The sequence below is a fragment of the Dermacentor andersoni genome, chromosome 1 (assembly GCF_023375885.2).
Source record: "Dermacentor andersoni chromosome 1, qqDerAnde1_hic_scaffold, whole genome shotgun sequence".
In the NCBI taxonomy this organism is placed as follows: domain Eukaryota; kingdom Metazoa; phylum Arthropoda; class Arachnida; order Ixodida; family Ixodidae; genus Dermacentor; species Dermacentor andersoni.
Window position 1 is genome coordinate 46,992,187 of NC_092814.1, and position 19,688 is coordinate 47,011,874.

At 46.1% G+C, this 19,688-nt stretch overlaps 1 protein-coding gene across 1 annotated transcript in view; it reads right to left on the reverse strand.

Moving 5' to 3' along the window:
• Positions 1-19,688, reverse strand: part of LOC126543948 (1-phosphatidylinositol 4,5-bisphosphate phosphodiesterase epsilon-1-like) — a 212,706-nt gene that overhangs the window by 31,629 nt on the left and 161,389 nt on the right. The window contains exons 14-24 of the mRNA XM_072287433.1: positions 18,147-18,400; positions 15,940-16,148; positions 15,639-15,764; positions 13,681-13,785; positions 12,663-12,770; positions 12,353-12,469; positions 11,273-11,434; positions 10,288-10,417; positions 9,015-9,233; positions 3,311-3,430; positions 2,176-2,338 (exon numbers count right to left, since the gene is read on the reverse strand). Of these exons, the coding sequence (XP_072143534.1) occupies positions 2,176-2,338; positions 3,311-3,430; positions 9,015-9,233; positions 10,288-10,417; positions 11,273-11,434; positions 12,353-12,469; positions 12,663-12,770; positions 13,681-13,785; positions 15,639-15,764; positions 15,940-16,148; positions 18,147-18,400 (1,713 nt within the window). The remainder of the gene's footprint in view (positions 1-2,175; positions 2,339-3,310; positions 3,431-9,014; positions 9,234-10,287; positions 10,418-11,272; positions 11,435-12,352; positions 12,470-12,662; positions 12,771-13,680; positions 13,786-15,638; positions 15,765-15,939; positions 16,149-18,146; positions 18,401-19,688) is intronic.

The following is a 19,688-nucleotide window of genomic DNA, read 5'->3' on the forward strand; positions in this document are numbered from 1 at the left end:
GCTCCTACTGTTACGCCGCGGTTCCTACCTCGACTCACAAAGTAATCATTTTGGCCGTACAGCTACGCTAACGACGCGCAACATGCCACATGAGGCGTCATCTGGAGAAGGATATGAAGTCTTGCGTGTCCTGGTACGCGTTCAGGCTAATTTCCAGTTTCATGCAACAAGACGAAGCGACAAGTTTAGTACTCTAATCAACGGCGGTATCCATGGTGTCATAGCTAACGCTAGCCAAGCTGTTCAAAGAAAAACGAGTTAAAAGAACAAACATGGTGCAAAATATCATTTTAAGGCCTACGGCGTACGGTCGTCAGAGGACACCGTAGGCCTTAAAATCATATTTTGCACCATTTTTTTTTCAAACTTTTTTTTTCTTTGAACAGCTCGGCTAACGTTAGCTGGGACACACGGTATAAGTCACCCGCAACACTATAAATTAATCAGTAAATCATCCGTATATATATTCGTGCTTTCTGTACTGTGCGCTTTTCAGTTCGTTTCGAGCTAGATACAATGCATCAACAGTTCACATTCGCCATCTGATGTCGCAGGGGATCCGGCAATGGTGTTGCGATGAAACCGCACAAGTTGTTTAAGTAAAGGATCTTTTAAAGGCAGGTTGCAGCATTGATAATCCTCAGTGATAGCAGTGCAGAACTTAACTAAGTACAGAGAGTTGCTAGGAAACAGATGGTCTTGGACGTCATTAAGGGGACCAAGAAGTTGCAATCGTAGTAGGATCCCCTGCAATACAGATTGAAATGTAAAGCCTCTGCCAAAAGAAAGGAATTCGTAAGCAAGGAGCAGAAGTGCTACTGCATCGTGGTTGTATTGTGTCGCGTCCGTAGAAATAATTTTTGTGTGTGGTGTTCTGCTTGTCTTGGTTCTTGCACTGCAAGCACAGCGATCTGTGCGAACCTCTCCCAAGCAACGCACCCTTAATTGGAAGGCCGGACGCCTGGCCGGATGGCTGCTTGTGCCCGTCTTATTAACCACTAGGCCGCGACTGCAGTAATTAATTCTTAGAACTAGAACGTTCTGAAGCGTTATAGGAGAAGGTTTTGCCTCCCACTGTAGAACTCTTCAGCAGTGTTGATGTAACAGAAGATCAACCAGACGCCCTGAAGTCCGCTGCGGTTACATGTGCGGTGACTTCGTTTGATTTTATAAACGCTACACCCAAGCGCCAGGGCCTGTGTTTACAAAACAAAAAAGTATTTACGCTAGGACTGTCTGTAAGAGCTGTACGATGCACGCCAAAACTGATTCTGGGGATATTATAAGCGAAGGCGACTGGCCAATCGCGAAGAACGTTTACAAGCAAAAGCTTTGTGAAATTCACAAAGCTTTTCATTCGTAAGCGCTCCTTGCCGCTGGTCGCCCGCCTTAGCTAATTATAGACCCAGAATCAGTATTGGCATGAATCATGCAGCTCTTACAAACAGTCGTAGCGTAAATACTTTTTTTTTTTTGTAAATACAGGTCCAAAACATTCAGCTAAGTCTACGCACAAGACGTATGCTGAATGTTACTGACATGGTCGAGAACCGAGGCCTGGATATACAAAGCGCAGTACAAGCGAAACACTGTAGGCTGAGTTAAGTTATTATCGACGGCCTGCTCAGCAAGGGGCATCGCTCGCCCCAAGGTTTTATACGATGAGAATATAACAGGATATACGTACAAGCCGCCTGAGTGGCGTGTTAGAACGAGAAATTAATATTATCAAGATTGTATTTATTACGGTGAGAACTAAGCAATAACACAATAAAGAGACAGAAACAGTCTAGAGATTAGTGGAATCGCAGTCATAATCTGCAGGGTTCACTCACTAACACACTAGACATCCGCGCATTGGCATGGGCTTCAAAAGTGGCAGTAACACGGAAAGCAAGTCACTAAGGTTGCTACTTTGGCGAAGCGCTCTTATCCTACACTTAGCTGTGACCATGATGCAAGAAATCCAGCCACAAAGATGTCCAGACACTGCAGTTGCGTACTTACATTTTGCAAATGTCTGCCTTTTTTTTTTTTTTTTTTTGATAGCCGCCTGTGAGCAATGGACACAAAATTATTTCCGAATGTATTAAAGCAGTAGCGACAGTGTATCATCGAAGCACTACGCCACGCCCCTCCGCCCTTCACTGCCCCTTCTGTTCCTGCAAAGGATATGTGATGAGGGCGAGCGGATGGCGCTTGCTGAGGCGTTTGGCAGCACTTTCATTCATGGAAGACACCTGGAAGCACACTGAATTGGAGCAGTGGCGTTTTGTCGACGATGGAGCCGATGTAGTCCCTGAGGCAGTCGATGGCGTCGGGGTATCGTGCTTGGGCTCTGTCCGCGGGGAAATGACCGAGTTTATTAACGAAGCACGCAAGAACAAACACAAATTGTGCATAAGTTCCGCAAGCGCGCTAACAACTGAAAAGCGCTTTCATCATAATGTAACAGAATCATGCTGAGCGGTACTGCACTGCTGCGCCCGTGGCAGATGGTTGCGCTAAGCATGAGGCGGTCTGTTAATTAAACGAAGCGCACAGTCAATTCCAGCAAAGTTCGTAACAGTTGATAAAGTGCAGATTATAAGCAGTACTCCAAGAACAGCTTCGGTTTAGGTGTTACGAGTCGTTAGAATTATGTCCTATACTACAGACGACTCAGCAAAAATAGCGCTCACGTTAAAGTGTTCGAATGATTAAACGGGGGAATGATTAAACCGCGACTAGTAAACTGCTGGCACATAAACTTAAATTGGAGATGTGTTCCCGTATGTATACAATTATTTCTTCTCGACGACCGGAGGAGAAAACGAACCCGGCGTCTGCCAGTGTACGTTGCCGACTGCTAGCGGAAAACGAGCCTACGAGTTCATCTTAGACGAAAATGGCGGCGCATTCGAGTAGTGGGATCGCAGGCTGCCGGCGCCTATTATACGTCGTGTCTGGCACATTGCGCAAAAAAAAAAAAAAGGAAGCAAAAAGGAACTTTCCCTCCGCACGTATCACCCTTGCTGTTGACTTTCACGTGCCGTCGTTTTCATGCTGCACTGCGGGACGCCGGTTCTAACGAAGATCGCTCGTTTCGGAGATACGCGGTAAAGGCGGCGCCGCGAAGTAAGCGCCAGCACGCAAACGAAAAGCGCCAGGCTGCGACTCAATCACTTTGTACGTCGTTCGTCTCCTTTCTGTCCTCGCGATATGCCGGCGCGTGCAATGAACCGAACCAACGTGGCTTCCTCCCCGTCAGCACGTCGAGAAGAGCCACCTGCAGGGCGGCCCGTGCCGACTGAAAAGGGAGAGCCCCCACCTGATGTCTGCAGAGGCGTGTTGGCGCCCAGCGGCGATCCGGCCGAAGCAAGCACGTTCTTCTTGCTGCTCACTTTCTTCACTTTCACGGAGTTGGTCGGTGACGGGCAGTTGACGAAACCTGCGCCGCCAGAGACGCCAGTGGCTCAGAGCTGTGCCTGACTGATTGGCAAAAGCCCTATAGCTTGAGATGAAGCAGTTTTAATAGTGTGCAACTACCGCGGTGGGGAAAAGGAAAAACGAAAAACACCCACGTCTGTTAGAAGTTATTGAAGGGCATTAGATGTGACTCCGGGTTCATGTCTTGGTGCCTTATAAATCAGTATTTATAGCACATGCATACTCTACACAATGTTTTTTTTTCCCATTTGATTACATAAATTCCAAAACGTTCTTCGGTAAAAATATATTCGCTTGCTTTCCCGAAACGGTTATTACGCCTCGAGTGGTTCGGGAGAACTACCAGCCAGTAGTGATAGCGCATGTATTATTGGAGAAGGCGACCGGCGAATTTGAAACAGCCCTTACGAACGAAATGCTTTGTGAATTATATGTTCTTTGCCGTCTGCTAAACTTGGGCAGTGAGTACGCCAGATGTCACAAAATTAGTGGACGTAAAATGCTCAGACACTTTCACGGGTACGGTATATAGTCGACTGGATAGCCATTGATAACTCTAAATGAAGACGTCTGCTGAACGCGATCGCTTTCTCCCTGTCGCGATCGCCACGCCAACTAGGCCCGTATCCACAAAAAGATCTAACGCTAAAGTTTTTCGCAAAAGAAACAAAAAAAATCCAGCCAGTCCTGATGCTGGACATTCCATTATAGGGAAGGCAGCCGGCCAATGGCGAAAATTACGTACGAACGAGAATCTTTGTGAATTCAGCATGGCTTTAGCTGGTGAGGTGACCAGAAAGCACTGCAAGAAGCTGTTAGCGGTTGTTATGGCAGGCTCGCTGCTCGAAGTGAATTTTGGGTTAGGAGGTGGTAGAGTCGGGGAGAATGTTCGGTGCAGCCTCAGCTAGAAATGTACTGAAGCATGCTGCTCTACTGTAACGCATTACAACGGCGTCCAGGCGGCTGATATGATACCCGCCTGGAGTAATATATATATATATATATATATATATATATATATATATATATATATATATATATGATAGAGTGAATTCTCTTGAAGACAATACAGTGGGCATAAAAATGCCCTTCTTTTGGCATTATTAGTGGCTTGTGCGATTATCCTGATCAACTAATTAACTAACAACTGTTTAACTGACTGCTCTTGGTTGCATGTTTCGATTGCAGTATTGAAACTGGTCTGTGCTCAGTGCATGTCCATTTGGTGCGATACCTGGGACCAGCAGCACTTTCTAGATATCCCTCCACCATCTTGCCGACAAATGCATTGGCGTTTCACTTAGTTTACCATAAAGCCTTCCTCGCACACTGCGGGTGAAGATTACGTGGAACGCCAATAACTTTCTGTGACAGATGGGAACGAGAGTTCTGAAATAGAAGCTCCTCTCAAGATTCTTACTAAATGAAAATGCGTGAAAATGCTTTCAGCCCTGACCATCTTGGATTCACACTTAAGCGACCATGAATTACAAGAGCCAATTTCAGAGCATTTCGTTCACAGCGACGATACTTTAACCTAACATGTCAGCGATGTCTATACTCCAGCTAGAATATCTGCCTTTCATAATATTTCTCTCTCTCTCTCTCTCTCTCTCTCTCTCTCTAAGCCCGCGTTCGATGACGAAATGGTCTGCTGATGAACATTACACAAGAAGCTTAACGCAAATTTCAGGGTCAGAAATCTGCTACGCTAACCTCCCTATAGTCAGATTCCCATCTGATTTTGTGATTGTCCTGTTCTTGGACGGGCCGGCGCCCAACACTCTATAAATGCATACTGTCAGTCAAATGTCAAGCGCCAATCAAAATCACATACTACCGGTCGCGTCGCCCACGTGACTTCTGAATCGTCTCCCTGGGCGGTGTGATTCAGACTGCCTTACAAATATATCTACGGCCACAGTTTGTGACAGGCACTTGATGTGCGTACTGCACATGATATTTCTTACAGTCAGGCAGTGAGGCGTATTCTGCGGATCGCCGCACGATGCTGTGGTTATCGTGTTTTGAACACAGCAACTGCTTTACCACTACCGACTGCCCTCTGAGCATGCACGTCATGGTATAGCTATAGCTATACCGTGACGTGCATGCTCAGAGGGCAGTCGGTACAGCATCGTGCGGCGATCCGCAGAATACGCCTCACTGCCTGACTGTACGACATCTCATGTGCAGTACGCACATCAAGTGCCTTTCACAAACTGTGGCCGTAGATATATTTGTAAGGCAGTCTGAATCACACCGCCCAGGGAGACAATTCAGAAGTCACGTGGGCGACGCGACCGGTAGTATGTGATTTTGATTGGCGCTTGACATTTGACTGACAGTATGCATCTATAGAGCGTTGGGCGCCGGCCCGTCCCAGAACCGGACAATTACCCGAGGGAGCGCAACGACTGACAGCGACTGCACGCGAGATTCACACTTGGGGTCACTTTCCTCAACACTCTGACGATTATTGTCCACAAACAATAATCGTCATATATCTCACGTGCCCTTCCCTTCTTTAACGGTGCGCGAGCGGGACTCTCAATTCACAAACGACATGCGCGTTATCAGCTTCACATAGCATTCGTGACAGGAAAATAGCGAGCGCAGAGTTTTACAGAAAGGAAATGCAAGCAATGCAGCTGACGATTATCGTTGGGGGACAAGATACGCCCCGAACGATAATCGTCACCTGTCTTGATTGCGCTTCCTTTCTTTAAGGCTCTGCGCTCGCTACTTTCCTGTCAAGAATGCCATGAAGATAAACCCCAAAGAGTGCAAACTTTTTTTATTACGTATACCCTGTATAATAAAAGTTCATTTGTACCCTTTGGGGCTCTTACGAAAACAATAATCGTCATCTATGTAGCTTGTCTTTCAGTTCTTGAAAGCTGCACGCCCGGTACTTCCAGGCAACGAACGGCACGTGCGTATTTGCGTGACGAAGGAAGGAAACGAAAGCAAGACAGGAGACGATAATGGTTTGAGGATAATATGCGCCCCAAAGGGCGCAAATTATATTAGAGCGTTATGTCTTGTCTTCCTGTTTCACCGACCCATCACCGACTGTATGTATATCAAGTTGGACAGGGCCCTTGATCGCAGGATGCCAGGGCGGTGCCGTTAGTAGCGAAATTCCACGATCCGTGGCGCAGCGATACTGTCGAGCACCGCGTATACGGAACTCAGCGTCAAAATCCGTCGCATAACTTCGATGCATAGCGCTGTAAGTTTTAATAAGGTAAGCGGGTAAATGGTCAAGAACATGAAATGTAATTAATAATAATAATAACCAATTGGTAAATAGCGTGCAGTATTATACTTGAGAAGTGTGATGGGTTTGTAATATGGCTGAAGCGAAAATGTGTACAAACGAAGGAATACCGGTGGTAATCGTGGGGGTAAAGAGAGATGCGGTACATGCATCACTCGGCTAACTCGCCTGAAAGCTCGGCTGAATCGGACGCCGCACTGTGGTCTGTCACCACGCTTTGTATCTATCCCAAGAGAACGAGGTCAAAGAGTGTATGTACAACTAATTTACCAGCGCGGCCGCAACTCCAAGCGTGTGACAGTTATAACTTCCGCATGGAAGATATATATTGCGCTTTATATATATTTTACATTGCGCTTAATTAGTTAATTAACTAAGGTCAATTATGAAAATCTTTCAATATTCACCTTTAGGGGCAAGTGTGTTTTGTTATATTGCACAGGGAATTCGAAAACGACCAATCCATTTTTTTTTTTTTTGTGGCAGCGTATAAGTGCTGCGTGGCGATTTCTTCCGGCGTTTAAAGAAAGCCCGCGAAATATTAAATAAAACCACGTGACTGCGCTCATGCGCTACCGCATTGCAGCGCTATCAGCCGCTCTTCGTGCGAAAGAACCGTGCGCGCGGACCGTGGCGAAGTGAGCGGCCGCGGCTCTCGGCATCGGCTTCACAGTGCGTCAGCGTATTTGACGGTGGCACACGGAGAGGAAGCACCGTCGTCCCTGATAAGCGACAGGCTCGACGCACGGGGAGCGCGCTGCAAAACGATAGCGCACGAGCGCGGTCACGTGGTTTTATTTCATATTTCGCGGGCTTTCTCTAAACGCCGGAAAAAATCGCCACGCAGCATGTACGTTGCCACAAAAGATTGGATCGGTCGTTTTGAAATGCCCTCTGCAACGTAACGAGACGAACTTGGCCCTAAAGGGAATATTAAAAATTTTGCATAACTGGTCACTTTCTTTGCATAAAATTTTGCATAATTGATGTGTCTCCAACAGCCTCAGGTGCGCCTAAGTATTCCGGGTGTAAAGAAGAAGGCCAATCACCCAACAATCGCTCTGAAACAGATGACGCTGCTATTAATCAATGAGACATACGGGGACCGAATACACATCTATACTGATGGTTCGGTCTCACCAGCTCTTCAGGTGCCGTTGTCATTCCGGCTACGAAAACCACAATCAAATTCAAACTGTCCCACATGAAAACATCAACAGCGGCAGAGCTTGGTGCTCTGCGTGCTGCTGTCAAATATCTCCTGCAAGAGACACCTCAGAAATGGGCAATCTTTTGCGACTCTAAGGCAGCACTTCAGAGTCTGTTGCCCTATATCATAGGACTCATGAGCAGCTGACGTATGAAATAAGAGAAGATCACCATCTAGCTATTGCTAAAGGGCATGAAATTATATTCCAGTGGCTACCTGGACATACCGCCATTGCTGGTAATGACCTCGCCGACGAAGCCGCCCGGTCTGCCCATATGAATGCTCGACCAGTTTCAATCCCCTTATCAAGAACCGACGCTGCAAGAAAGCTTCATATTGTGGCTAAAGCTATGACAAACAAATACTGGTCTTCTCTCAACCTCACGAAGTATCATCTTCATAGGCTGGATCCATGCTTAAAGCTACAAGTGCCTTAAAAGTTTCCCGCTCTGAGGCGACATTAATGTTCCGCCTCTGGCTCGGGGTGGCATTTACGAAGGTCTACTCATTCCGCATTGGAATGGGGGATAGGCCCATGTGCGTCTCTTGCAGAACCACAGAAACGATTGAGCACATCCTATGTATCTGTCCCCAGTACGACGTCGAGCGCGAAGTTCTCCGGGCAGCACTCAACCAGCCCGACTCTAGACCATTTTCTGTAATGGAGATCCTTGGACCCTGGCCGTACGCGTCGATGGCACAGAAAGCCACGAAAGCGCTCTTGAAATGCCTCAATAAGTCGACAGGTCTTGGGAATCGTGTGTAGAATCGGTGCGAACTTTCCACTGTGCGCGAAACTGTGCTCTCTCTCTCTCTTCCTCCCCATACCTCCTACCCCCAGTGCAGGGTAGCAAACCGGACGTACGTCTGGTTTACTTCCCTGCCTTTCCTGTCTTCTATTTCTCTCTCTTTCATAATTGATCTTAGTTAATTAACTAATTAAGCGCACTATAAGAAATATCCGAAGGAGCGCCACGTGACGGCAAACCATATGTCGTTGGATTCATTCAGTTGCCGTTAACCACTTTATTTAAAAAAAAAAATCCTTGGTTCAAGTAGGTTACGCCTGACCAGAAAAGCCGTGGGACGCACCTCTGAACTTGATGGCCTGGCAGTAGGTGACCAGGTCGGAGAGCTCGGGCGCTATCTGGGAGCTGGACTTTCGCTGCTTGTAGCCGTCGTCGTCGCTTTGCATGTACTCGGCGTCGGCCGGGTTGCGCGACCGAGGGTGCGGCACGCCGGGGCTCAGCGTGCCCGGGTGCCGCGTGGCGTGCGCTTCCTTGCACGAACCCTCCTGGCTCGACAAGGACTCTGCGCACCAGCGTCATCGCACTCGAATACCAACACGCTGCAGGTTGAGGCAGGCGTTAGACAGTGCACAGGTGCTGCACAAGTGCAATCTCTGACGTCCTGGCATCATATGTGCGTACTAGAGCACCGTCCCCACCGATCATCGGCTCAGAAGGCAGTGAAGGCACTTTTGTGCTTTCTCAGAACGTCTGGCTTGCGAGAGCGGCTTTCACTCAAGTACTGTCCGTACACGTATCTACACATTCTCTCTCTCTCCCTTCTCTCTCTTCCTCTTCCCCCAGCGTAGGGTAGCCAACCAGACCCTTGACTGGTTAACATCCCTGCCTTCCTATATTCCTCTCTCTCTCTCTCTCTCTCTCTAGCTCCAGCATCCGCCGAGAGAAAATTATTTCTGGAGCAATGCAAACTTCCGATACCTCGAAGCTTCGTTTGATGTTCTGTCGCACATGCGGTCTGACAACGTTGCAGTACATAATTACAGCTATTTACTGCCAAAGGCTTGCAGCAAGATAGAGAAACTGTCAGTCACTGATTATTTATGAATTTTGTTTACGAGGACGATGCTCGGTCGTGGTGGCGTGCTTGAATGGAATTCTCGATTCCACGAGGAAATGACAGGAAGACACTGGGGATGGCGTAAGGTATGCACAACCGTCGTTCGGCAATTGTGAATGCAATTAAGGTTTTTAAATTACGCGATTCGGAATTACCACTTTGTCGATTGGCTGTTTGGGTAACGAAGAGGGAATAATAACCATCATACCAGCCGGTTGATTATTAGTGATGATGAAAAAAATAATTACTCGGTGCTCTTGGCGTTCCTTCTGGCGGTTACTTCATTATTTGGTGACCAACAACCGGCCCACTGGATGTTGTTAGTGACTGGGTTTGTAGGCAAGTACTACTCGAAACTACTGCGAACAGTGCCCAAAAGGGGCCTCTTACAACTGTTTCCGGCACTTTTCCAGCCATGTTTTTAAAACAATCACACAAAAACCTTGTAACAAATACGTACACGATCACTTAAGTTACAGCTGCACGCGCTGATGCCCACCTTCTAGATTATCGTCCTCTTCATCGTAATCCTCATAATCCTCTTCATCCTCGTCATTGAGAGACCCTGTGCTTGCTGTAGAGATGATGCTGTTCGTTCGGCCGGGCGCAATCTTCGCTTGTGGAACACCCTGCACAGGAAGACAAGGAAAGCTCTGCCAAAAATTTCACCCACCATACTATAATAAAAAAAATATATGCGGCCGCACCACTTGGAATTTAGATATGGACTCACAAAGCCGCTCTATATGCAAAAAGAGTTCGAACAGACGGACTCCGCCAGTAATAAAACACAACGAGGCGATAACATGCGAGAAACATTTCTCACGTACAAAGAACGTTATGAAGGTTCCTGCATTTCTTAGCTTCAACGAATAACTCTATTAAAGATTTAGGGAAAATGTTAGACAAGCTAAAAGATAACTGATAACCATGATCGTCAGGAAGTGATAACAGTTCTCGATGGGAATTCGACCTGCCCGCGATAAACACCTTAAACTCAGGGCGTGAAGTAAGCCTCTTCGAGTAATGTCACAAGTGTTGACCTTCACGTTACTTAGAATATCAAGGATAGATGAGTTCTTTCGATCCGCATTCACGAAGCGTTTCTTATTTGTGCGCCATAGTGATCGGCTGTCATCGTGGCTATTGTCTCCTTACCACGCCAATCGCAATCGTGAGTGGCGGGCGTTTTGAACGCCTTCGAACAAGGAAACGTCTCTTACGTGAGACAAGCTTTGTGAATACCCACCTCGATTTCTTCAGCGCTTAGATTGAAAACACAGGCATGCAAGGTAAACTGACATAAAGGTGCCATTACACATTTATCTCCCATGATAAATAACAATACAACCGAGAAGAAAATGCAGAACAAAAAGAATAAAGCTGCTCCACGCAGTGAATTTCAAGCAAAGGTCTCGGATTAAGATTTAAAATACAAAACTGGTAGAAACTGGTAGAAGAGCTATCGCCACAGTGACACGTACCTTGGTGGATTTCAGGGTCAGCGCTGGCGTCAGTGGCGGCCTGAGTTTCTTGTTCTTTATTAGCACCTTGTAACGCAGCTGGTTAGGTGACGGCAGGCGGGCCTCGTCGCAGACGTCGTTGGAAAAGAGAAACTGTGTTTGAAGCCTGTCCCCGAAAACGTTCTGCGAGGAAGCATGCGATGGGAAAGTCACGGCAATGTACCGGCCATCAGCAACGTAAATAAAACATATAAAACTCGGCGATACGTTAACGATAATGAAGAATAGGTTGTTCAATACGAACGATATTTTATTATTATTATTTTTCAAAAAAGTGTACTTTGGGATAGTTACCCAGCGTACAGTTCATAGAAGAGCTTGGGGAGCTCTTTAAAGGTGTAGAATAGCATTATGAGGCTACGGATTACGGCGTAAAGGTACATGACGAAAACAAAAGCGAAACATAATTGAAGGAAGTTTGCCACGTTCAAAGCGGCATGCTCAAAAGTTCGTTCGCAATATTGAGATAATGAACTCATAATTAAGAAGTAACTCGCGACTTCGATAAAACTATGAGTGAACTAAACGATAAGCATTTAAGGCACAGAGCTGGGCTGGTTGGAATTTATACAAAGGCATGTCCCAGTGCGCAAGAAAAATGAAATGAGGTGCCAAGACAAAAGGACTGCCAGAAAAGGAAGCGATCTAGCTTTTCTGTCGTCCCGTTTTGTCTCTGCACCTATTTTCATTTTTCTCGCGCTGGAACATGCCTTTGTCTAAACGATAAGCAGTCGGCTGTAGACTAGGTGCATGAAACTTGCGCGCACGCAAGACGCATACTCACGATCGAAATGTATGGTGGAATGAAAACTATCCTTTCGTTCTACTGCAAATCGTGATGACGTCGCCTGCATGCTACCCGTATACTAATTGCAGGTAACGTATCGCGGAACCAAACACAAAGCAATTTCAGAAATAAAACCAATAAGCGTTCGTATCTTCAGGAGGCGAGTGAAATGTAAAAAATTTCGCTAGCGCACTCAGTAGGAACCACATACAAGGCACGAGATACGCAACTCGGAAACGTGAAATGTTACTCACCGTAAAAATCTGGGCCATTTTTGCTTGCTGCGGTAGGGAACAGTGGTTCTCGATGGACAAAATGATAGGAAAAGGTGACGTGGCGAACGAGCTCTTGTGAATCGCTTCCACCACGCTCTGTAACAAAATGACATTGTGCTTTACGTTGTAGCCATTAAATAAGAGAAGTAACCAAACGTCATGCAAACAAAAAAAAAGAAAAGGCACAATTTAAGAAAACACGACGTGATAATTAGCCTGTGTGGAATTTCTAGTGTTATAGACGCAATTACATAAGACCGAGCGAAATGACCGCCAAGGCAATGCACACCTTGAATGGAATTTTCGAAGTAAGTGTGTGGCCATGATAGATGACAGGTATTCCGTCGTCACCGTCCCAACAGTCGAGCTCTACGCATCGGCAACCTCTTAGTAGTACCTGGAAAAGAGCAAGATGGCAGCAACTCCCGAGGAACAGACCAGCGCAGTCGAGAAGGTCCTGCAGACTAAACAATCCTCGATTAGGAACACGTGTTCTCCATGTTATCCCAGGAAAACATACCCTTCCTTTTCTTTCCTTACTGCGTACGGGATAGAAATTCACATACCAACCTGCGTTTACACTGGAAAAGGTAGTCGGTGTGAAATTACTGTAAAACCCGTCATTTTCTCACGCCCTTCATTTACGTGAATTTCGCGATTGGAACATATCGCTAAATTTAAGGGCACGTGAAAATTTCAGGGAAGAAATACGAACACTACGCTGAAAACTAAAAAAAAAAGTAGTCTGCCAACTAGTTCTGCTGGGTGTAAACCCTTCAAAACGTGGCGCATTCGATTAGCTTGGCCATGCGAGCAACTTCGCTATGCCAGAAACAATATTGTACGTGCATGCCAATCGATTTTGCGCAAGTGGGCCGATGCCTCCCTCGGACGAGAAATCATGCATAATGAACACATATGACTGAAGCTCCACGCAGAAGCGAAAACAGACTGCGCTGTTTCGAAAATGCAGAATAGTTAAAGACAAGAAAAAAAAAACGTTAAGGAGTTTATGAGACCCAAGTGAGCCGTACGACACAAGCACGAAATCGCGAAGTTTAGTAATCGCGAATATCTCCAAAGTCCCCGTACGCGAACAATTAGGGACGATAAAATTATAGGTTTTCACAGTATATTGCACGAACCAAAGCAGCAATGAGAGGGGAGGTGTAGTCGTTTGTGAGAATGCGCACAGGAGAGATCGTCAAGGGCGGTCACGGACATTTTCAAACCGCGGGAGAAGGCTTGGAAACGGGAGTCTCCAAGCCTTGTCCACCCGAAACCACATCGCCACAGCACGCGCTTACCTCGCTGTACAGCTCCACGGATGACTCTCCTTTGAGCTGGTGGCCGGTCAAGTAGGTATTGTGAGACGAAGCGATGTAGTAGTGAGAAAGAGGCTTGTCCATGTTCTGCAGATAAGGACATTCGCTGCTTCGTTTATGTTACCCTCATGGTGAACAGACATTAAAGGAGGATAGCGGCAACAAAAAGATGGTGAGAAAGAATAAATGCGGCAAGTTAGCAGGGGCCATGAGAAGAATGCTTCTAACAATGTTAGCTGCCATTAATTTCAAGCGCGACGAAATACAATGCATAATCGGTAAGGGCACATAAAATGAAATTTCATTTAGTTATACAAACGTGAACTAATGTTTGACGAAAGCATTTATACTTATTATTCGTTACGATGCTTTCAGGAAGGTAGTTACAATTCAAGAATGTATGAGGTAAAAAAAAATACGAATGATAAAATCACTGGGTATAACGAAATTCGACTCCAACTTTATGATGCGAGTCAAGACAATATGACGATATTGCGGTCTAAGAATTAATTGATTATAAAGCATACGACGGTGGCAGAATTTGTAAAAAAGACGCAAACGGCATACTTTACGAGGTGATACAACAGAAGGAAGGGCAAAGCCAGTTTTTATTGGGGTTATAACGGTGGTTCAGAAGTAACTGGAAATGAAGCTAACGGACTTATTCTGCCCAAGATGATTGATATAGTTAAGTTCGCACAAAAGAAATTTCAAACGACTGTAGCGTTCTCAAGCTTAGAACGTACAATGGCTTTCGAAACAAACAATTTTAACCAGGACGGTGCGTTGGAAACATTACGGCATATATACCCGAAATACGAGCGGAATTAAGTATGCAATCACTGTGAAGTGCCCAAGATAGGTTACGCCTAATATAAATGCACCAGCACTTGTTGTTGACGTATGGCAGGGGGACATTGTTGAAGCCGTATTTTGACGGGCTGTTATATCCTGCAGATGTAGCATGCCTTTAAATTCCTTTACGTTTCATTACACTCACACATCCCACTTTGGCCATCAAAAATTAGACTATATTTTCCTAAAGTATTCATTGCACCTTTGATTTCAATCGAAGTGACTCTAGGTTCAGTTAATGTCTGGAAATAAAGGGTCTTTGCGGTTCCTGCTTGTGAAGAACCTGTGCTCTTATTATAAGCAAGCGCTGTTTGGAAGTAACATTTTATTTGAGCTTAAAACGACTGGCATGAGAACCACGATTTACCGCCACTTCATTTTTGTATTTAACCCCTAGAACCTTCTCTCGGAAAAATTTCCCCACGCAGTTAATGCATCCCCCCCCGCCCCGCCCCCCCTCTTACTTCGCATCAATTTCCGGGGAAAAATGTCCAACCATTATGCAAGCAAATACGGTACTAGCGTACAAATAGTTGTCATCATTAGTCATTTCACGTAAGATGACGCAATCGTCGACAAAAAGATAAAATGTTGAATGAAAGAGCGGAGGCACGTTAACATAAATTAGTAAATAAAAGGGGTCGAAGAGCTGACTCCTGTGGGACGTCCGAGTCTGGCACAGTAGGCGACTAGTTATGACCGTTAGCTGTTATATGCTGTACTCGAATGGTGAAAGAACATTCACATCACTTTAGGTGATCGGTGTCTACATTAGGCAGGTTTATCTTGCAGTAGAAAATTAGGACACACTTTGTCGGAAAAAATCACTAACATATAAAAAAATGCAATCAGCCTGGGATGAGGTATCTAAAATTCAATGAGATTTATTTGTGAGTAATACATGTGTGAATTTGATCTCACATGAACATGATTTACGGAATCTATGCTGCGCTATCGTGAAGTTCGATTCGCGGAAGCTAACCAAGTTCTTGAATAATCGCGAAGCACTTTGACAGAGTTGGGCGAGGTACCGTGCCAACGCCATGTCGGCATCACATCGAACATAGAACGAAGAACAGCCTCACCGTATTCGCACCGGGCGGAATTATCTCCGGTACGAAAGCGTAGTTGTCCTTGTCCAAGAGGTATCGCGCAAAGCCTTCGAAAGACAGCAGGTTCTTTTCTCTGAGGACGTTATCAGGCTCATGTCGCTAGAGTAATAAAGAAAGAGACAATTATAAACCAGTGAACATTATTCAAAAAAAAGTTGGCAGATATTATTGCCAAAACGCGTCTACCGTAGCGACTTATGTCCTTATTTCACTGTTTTCATAGAGCATTGAGTGGTAATGTGATTGATGAAGATTGCAGTAAAGTCTGAATTACCTGAATAAGCCTGATAACCTCTTCCTCAGTCATTTCTTCTTTCTGGTGAGTCGCCAAAAAATTCCTGAAATCAGCACACTCCAAGACGAGCCTTTTTGAGCTGTCGACCCCGGCGCAGTTGGACACGATGCTGGCGGTGGCAATGGCGTCACAAATCTTTTTCTGTTCAGGGTCCACGTACTCGTACTTGCTGGTTCGCGTCAACAGTCCTAGAAAACGCGGCAGCGGATACAATAGTTTACATCTGAAAAGAGCCTTTTCACGACGAAAAAGTTCGCACTTGTTTCCCACCTTCGCGGCCCCCTTCAGAGGTTTTCGCGGTGCTTCGTGTCAAGAAGTTGGACTTTTTGCAGCAAGGGAGAGCACACGGAAAACTGCCTTTCAGTAACGCGACTACCCAAATGGTTTATTTTACATATGGTGACGTACTCGTGAACACACTGTCCTTTCGTACAAATAGGCAGCCCAATGGTGGCCTTCATCTCCCATGACACGGTGCAAGGCATTCTGGCACAGGCTAATCGCCGAAGTTTACCGACTGAAACAGAGGAAATGGCGGGCAGGAGTGTTCCGGGACTCCTGTAACAGTCGTTGGGCATAAAGTTCTCGTGAGCTAAGCTCTGTACCGACGGCGTATACAGTCTATTTAGCGACACGAACGCAGGCCGTATAAGATTTCCCACCAAGACAGTGGTGTGTTCTGTGCAGCGCCATACAACACCAGTGCGGGAGAGACGTCGTTGATATTTCGAAATTTATGCACCAGCTCCAACACAAGCACAGGACACGTTGTTATACTAACGCTGCCTCTTGGAGTCGCCTGTGAAAAACACGTTCACAGGCACGTGTGTGAAGGCGGTAATCAAACATGTAGTTTCTCCGCACATCCAAGTTGAAGGGCAGAAGCGCGCAATATGTAACCTTATAGTAGCGAATTTGTTCAAAACACGCTGGCGGGCTAGTTGGTTAGAATCCATGATAGAGTGCATAAGCGCGACTGAACGAGGACGTAGGAAGAAACAGATACACAGACACAGCGCTGTCTCTGTGTATCTGTTTCTTTCTACGTCCTCGTTCAGTCGCGCTTATACTCTCTATCATGGAGCTAATTTGTCTAATTCGTGACGATAATGACCACCGCATCAGGCTGTGTGAGTGCACGGGGTTTGTGTTAATGGATTAGAGTTTAGGACCTGTATTCACGAAAAGCCACCACGCTAAAATTTCTCGCAATGGTAGACGAACAGCAATTACGAACGAAAAGCTTTGTGAATTCGGCACCTGACGCCGAATCCCAAAGCTTCTTGTTCGTAAGTGCTGTATGCCATTGGCAGGCCGCGTTTGCTGATAATTTGTCCAGCATCACGGTCCCAGGGCCGCTATCTACGGGCCCCGGGACCGTAGATACCGGCCCGTACATAGATACCGAGCCTCTGAACAACAACCACACATCTGAAGCTAGCAGAAACACAAACATATTAAGATTGGTCGCGCCAAAGACCAGCCAGCTTCAAAGGGGATGTTCATAAAATTCATCCATCCACTCAACCTGTGTACCATCTTCAGCGTTGCGTACTCATCGACGCCAACTCGCAATACAGTTTATGGCTGGGAAGGCGAAAAATTGGACAGGGTGGTGATTTAGGCGACTTGGTTATTCATAGTGGAATTGCTTAGCGTTGACGGCAAGGACATAAGAAGGGACACAGGACACACGAAGCGCTACTTTCAGCTCATTTGTTTCGAGAAAGATATATCCTCTTATATGCAGGACATGGTATGTGCACATTTTCCCCCCCAAGTAATCAATGTTCTGTTTGATAGAAAGAGGGAAGCCATGCTGGCACAATCAGTATGTCTGATCGCCTTCTAACAAACAAGGAAATCGATCACCTGAACAATCCGATTACCTGAAAGTGCCGGCGAACAAAACATTTCAATTGAATGAAATCACGAAAAACCGCAGTGTGCACAAACTACACAACCTGCCTCATTATTTTGAAACGTTTCCAGGCGCCGATGGACAAGAGGACGGCGACAATGTTTCACTCCATTCTTGTCTCCGGGATTACTAACCACTTAGCGCTTCCATATGGGAACATATGACGATAAATCCAACATTGCAGCTTTTGCATGTGAAGCAACTTGCTTAGAGTACCAACGTATATGATAAAGAACCACTGACATCGTTTCCCTTGCCCACTCACCAAGCACTTTCGGTCTTGTCCTACAGGATCTTGGTGATGCCATTTCGTCAGCAGCAAGTTCGCTGGCTGTCACTTTGGAGTTGGTGGCTACGCTTTCAAAGATGTCCTTCAGGTCCTTGCGACAGCGCACCATAAAAGAGCGAAAGAGCTCAGCGAACTCGAGGAAGTTCATCTGGCTGGAGTGAGTGATGGTGGGGCGGCTGAAGAGAGATGAGGCTTTCGAAGTGCTCGGCGTTACTTGGAATGACCTTTCCCTGGAAAGCACGGAATGTGACCGTCAACCGAGTCGCCAAGAAAAACCAGGTTGCAGTGCTCCGTACATGTGCGCATGCAGAATGCTACAAATGCTGCAAACCTGGGGTTCTTTAATGTGCACACAATGCACAGCACGCGGGCGTTTTTGCATTTCACTCCCATCGAAATGCGGCCGCCGCGGCCGGCATTCGATCCAGCGCATTCGGGCTTAGCAGCGCAATGCCACAGCCACTACACCACCCCGGCAGCTAGATGGGCTTTCTGGCACATGGAATACTTTTCAGCTTACTACTTTTTTTCTTTTTTAATCAAAGCAGATGAGGTCATCGATACTTCTGAACCACGAACAAGGACATACTTTACTAAGCGCCACGACGGTATTTCTTACGCAGCCGTTGTTACCACGCACTGAGAAGGGGACGGAATTCATTAGCGATCGCCGTGTTATGTCGACAAGAAGCCGTGCTGATGAACTATTGTTGATTTTTTCCATTTTCTTTTCTCCACCACACCGCCTTTTTGCGCTGCATGCGCCCTGGTGGTTTACGGTTTATCTAGTAATAGTAGCCAGCTGGCCTAACGGCCGAAATGGGAGCTTTAACAGAAGCACCGGTTACGCGGTGGCCTTGAAACAAGGTTTCGATGGCGGAACAGATATGACACGGCCGAGTTCATAAGTGCAAGCGTCTCTGCCGAGGTTTACGCATACTTACCAGTACGCACCAATCGCCTATCTCCATTCTCGCACATCACGCAACTCGTCAGTCGTAACGATGTTCTCGTGGGGTGCGCCGACTGAAACGTAATTATTTTGAAGAATCGCTTATGCGTGAGCGCTCATTTGCACCCTGTATGATTGAACCGTTTTGTGTGGAACCGGGAAACGTTCTTCTTTTTTTTTGGTTCAGGCTAGGTTCGAGTTAACGCACGTACTAAGAATATCGGTTCGGGTTCAGTTCCGGGTAGAATTCTGGTTTGGGTACGGTTTTCGGTTCGACGCCCTGATTATGATGCTATTTTTATTGCTAGCCTTTGTTTGCTATCTTTTGTGTCACAATTTCAACTTTAGTACATGACACTGCTCCCGTTTGCATAAATAGTAACGCTCAGCGAGTGTGAAACCATTTCGAGGCGCAATTAGCACATGTAAATGTATGCACCTGTCATAAATGAGGAAGAGCCCAAATGTCGACAGGGTCAGTTTGCACTGTTTCTCATTTCTTTATATATGAGGTGGTCATTTCTAAGTTTCACGCAATTTTTAAACGTAGCCTGTGGCAGATAGCA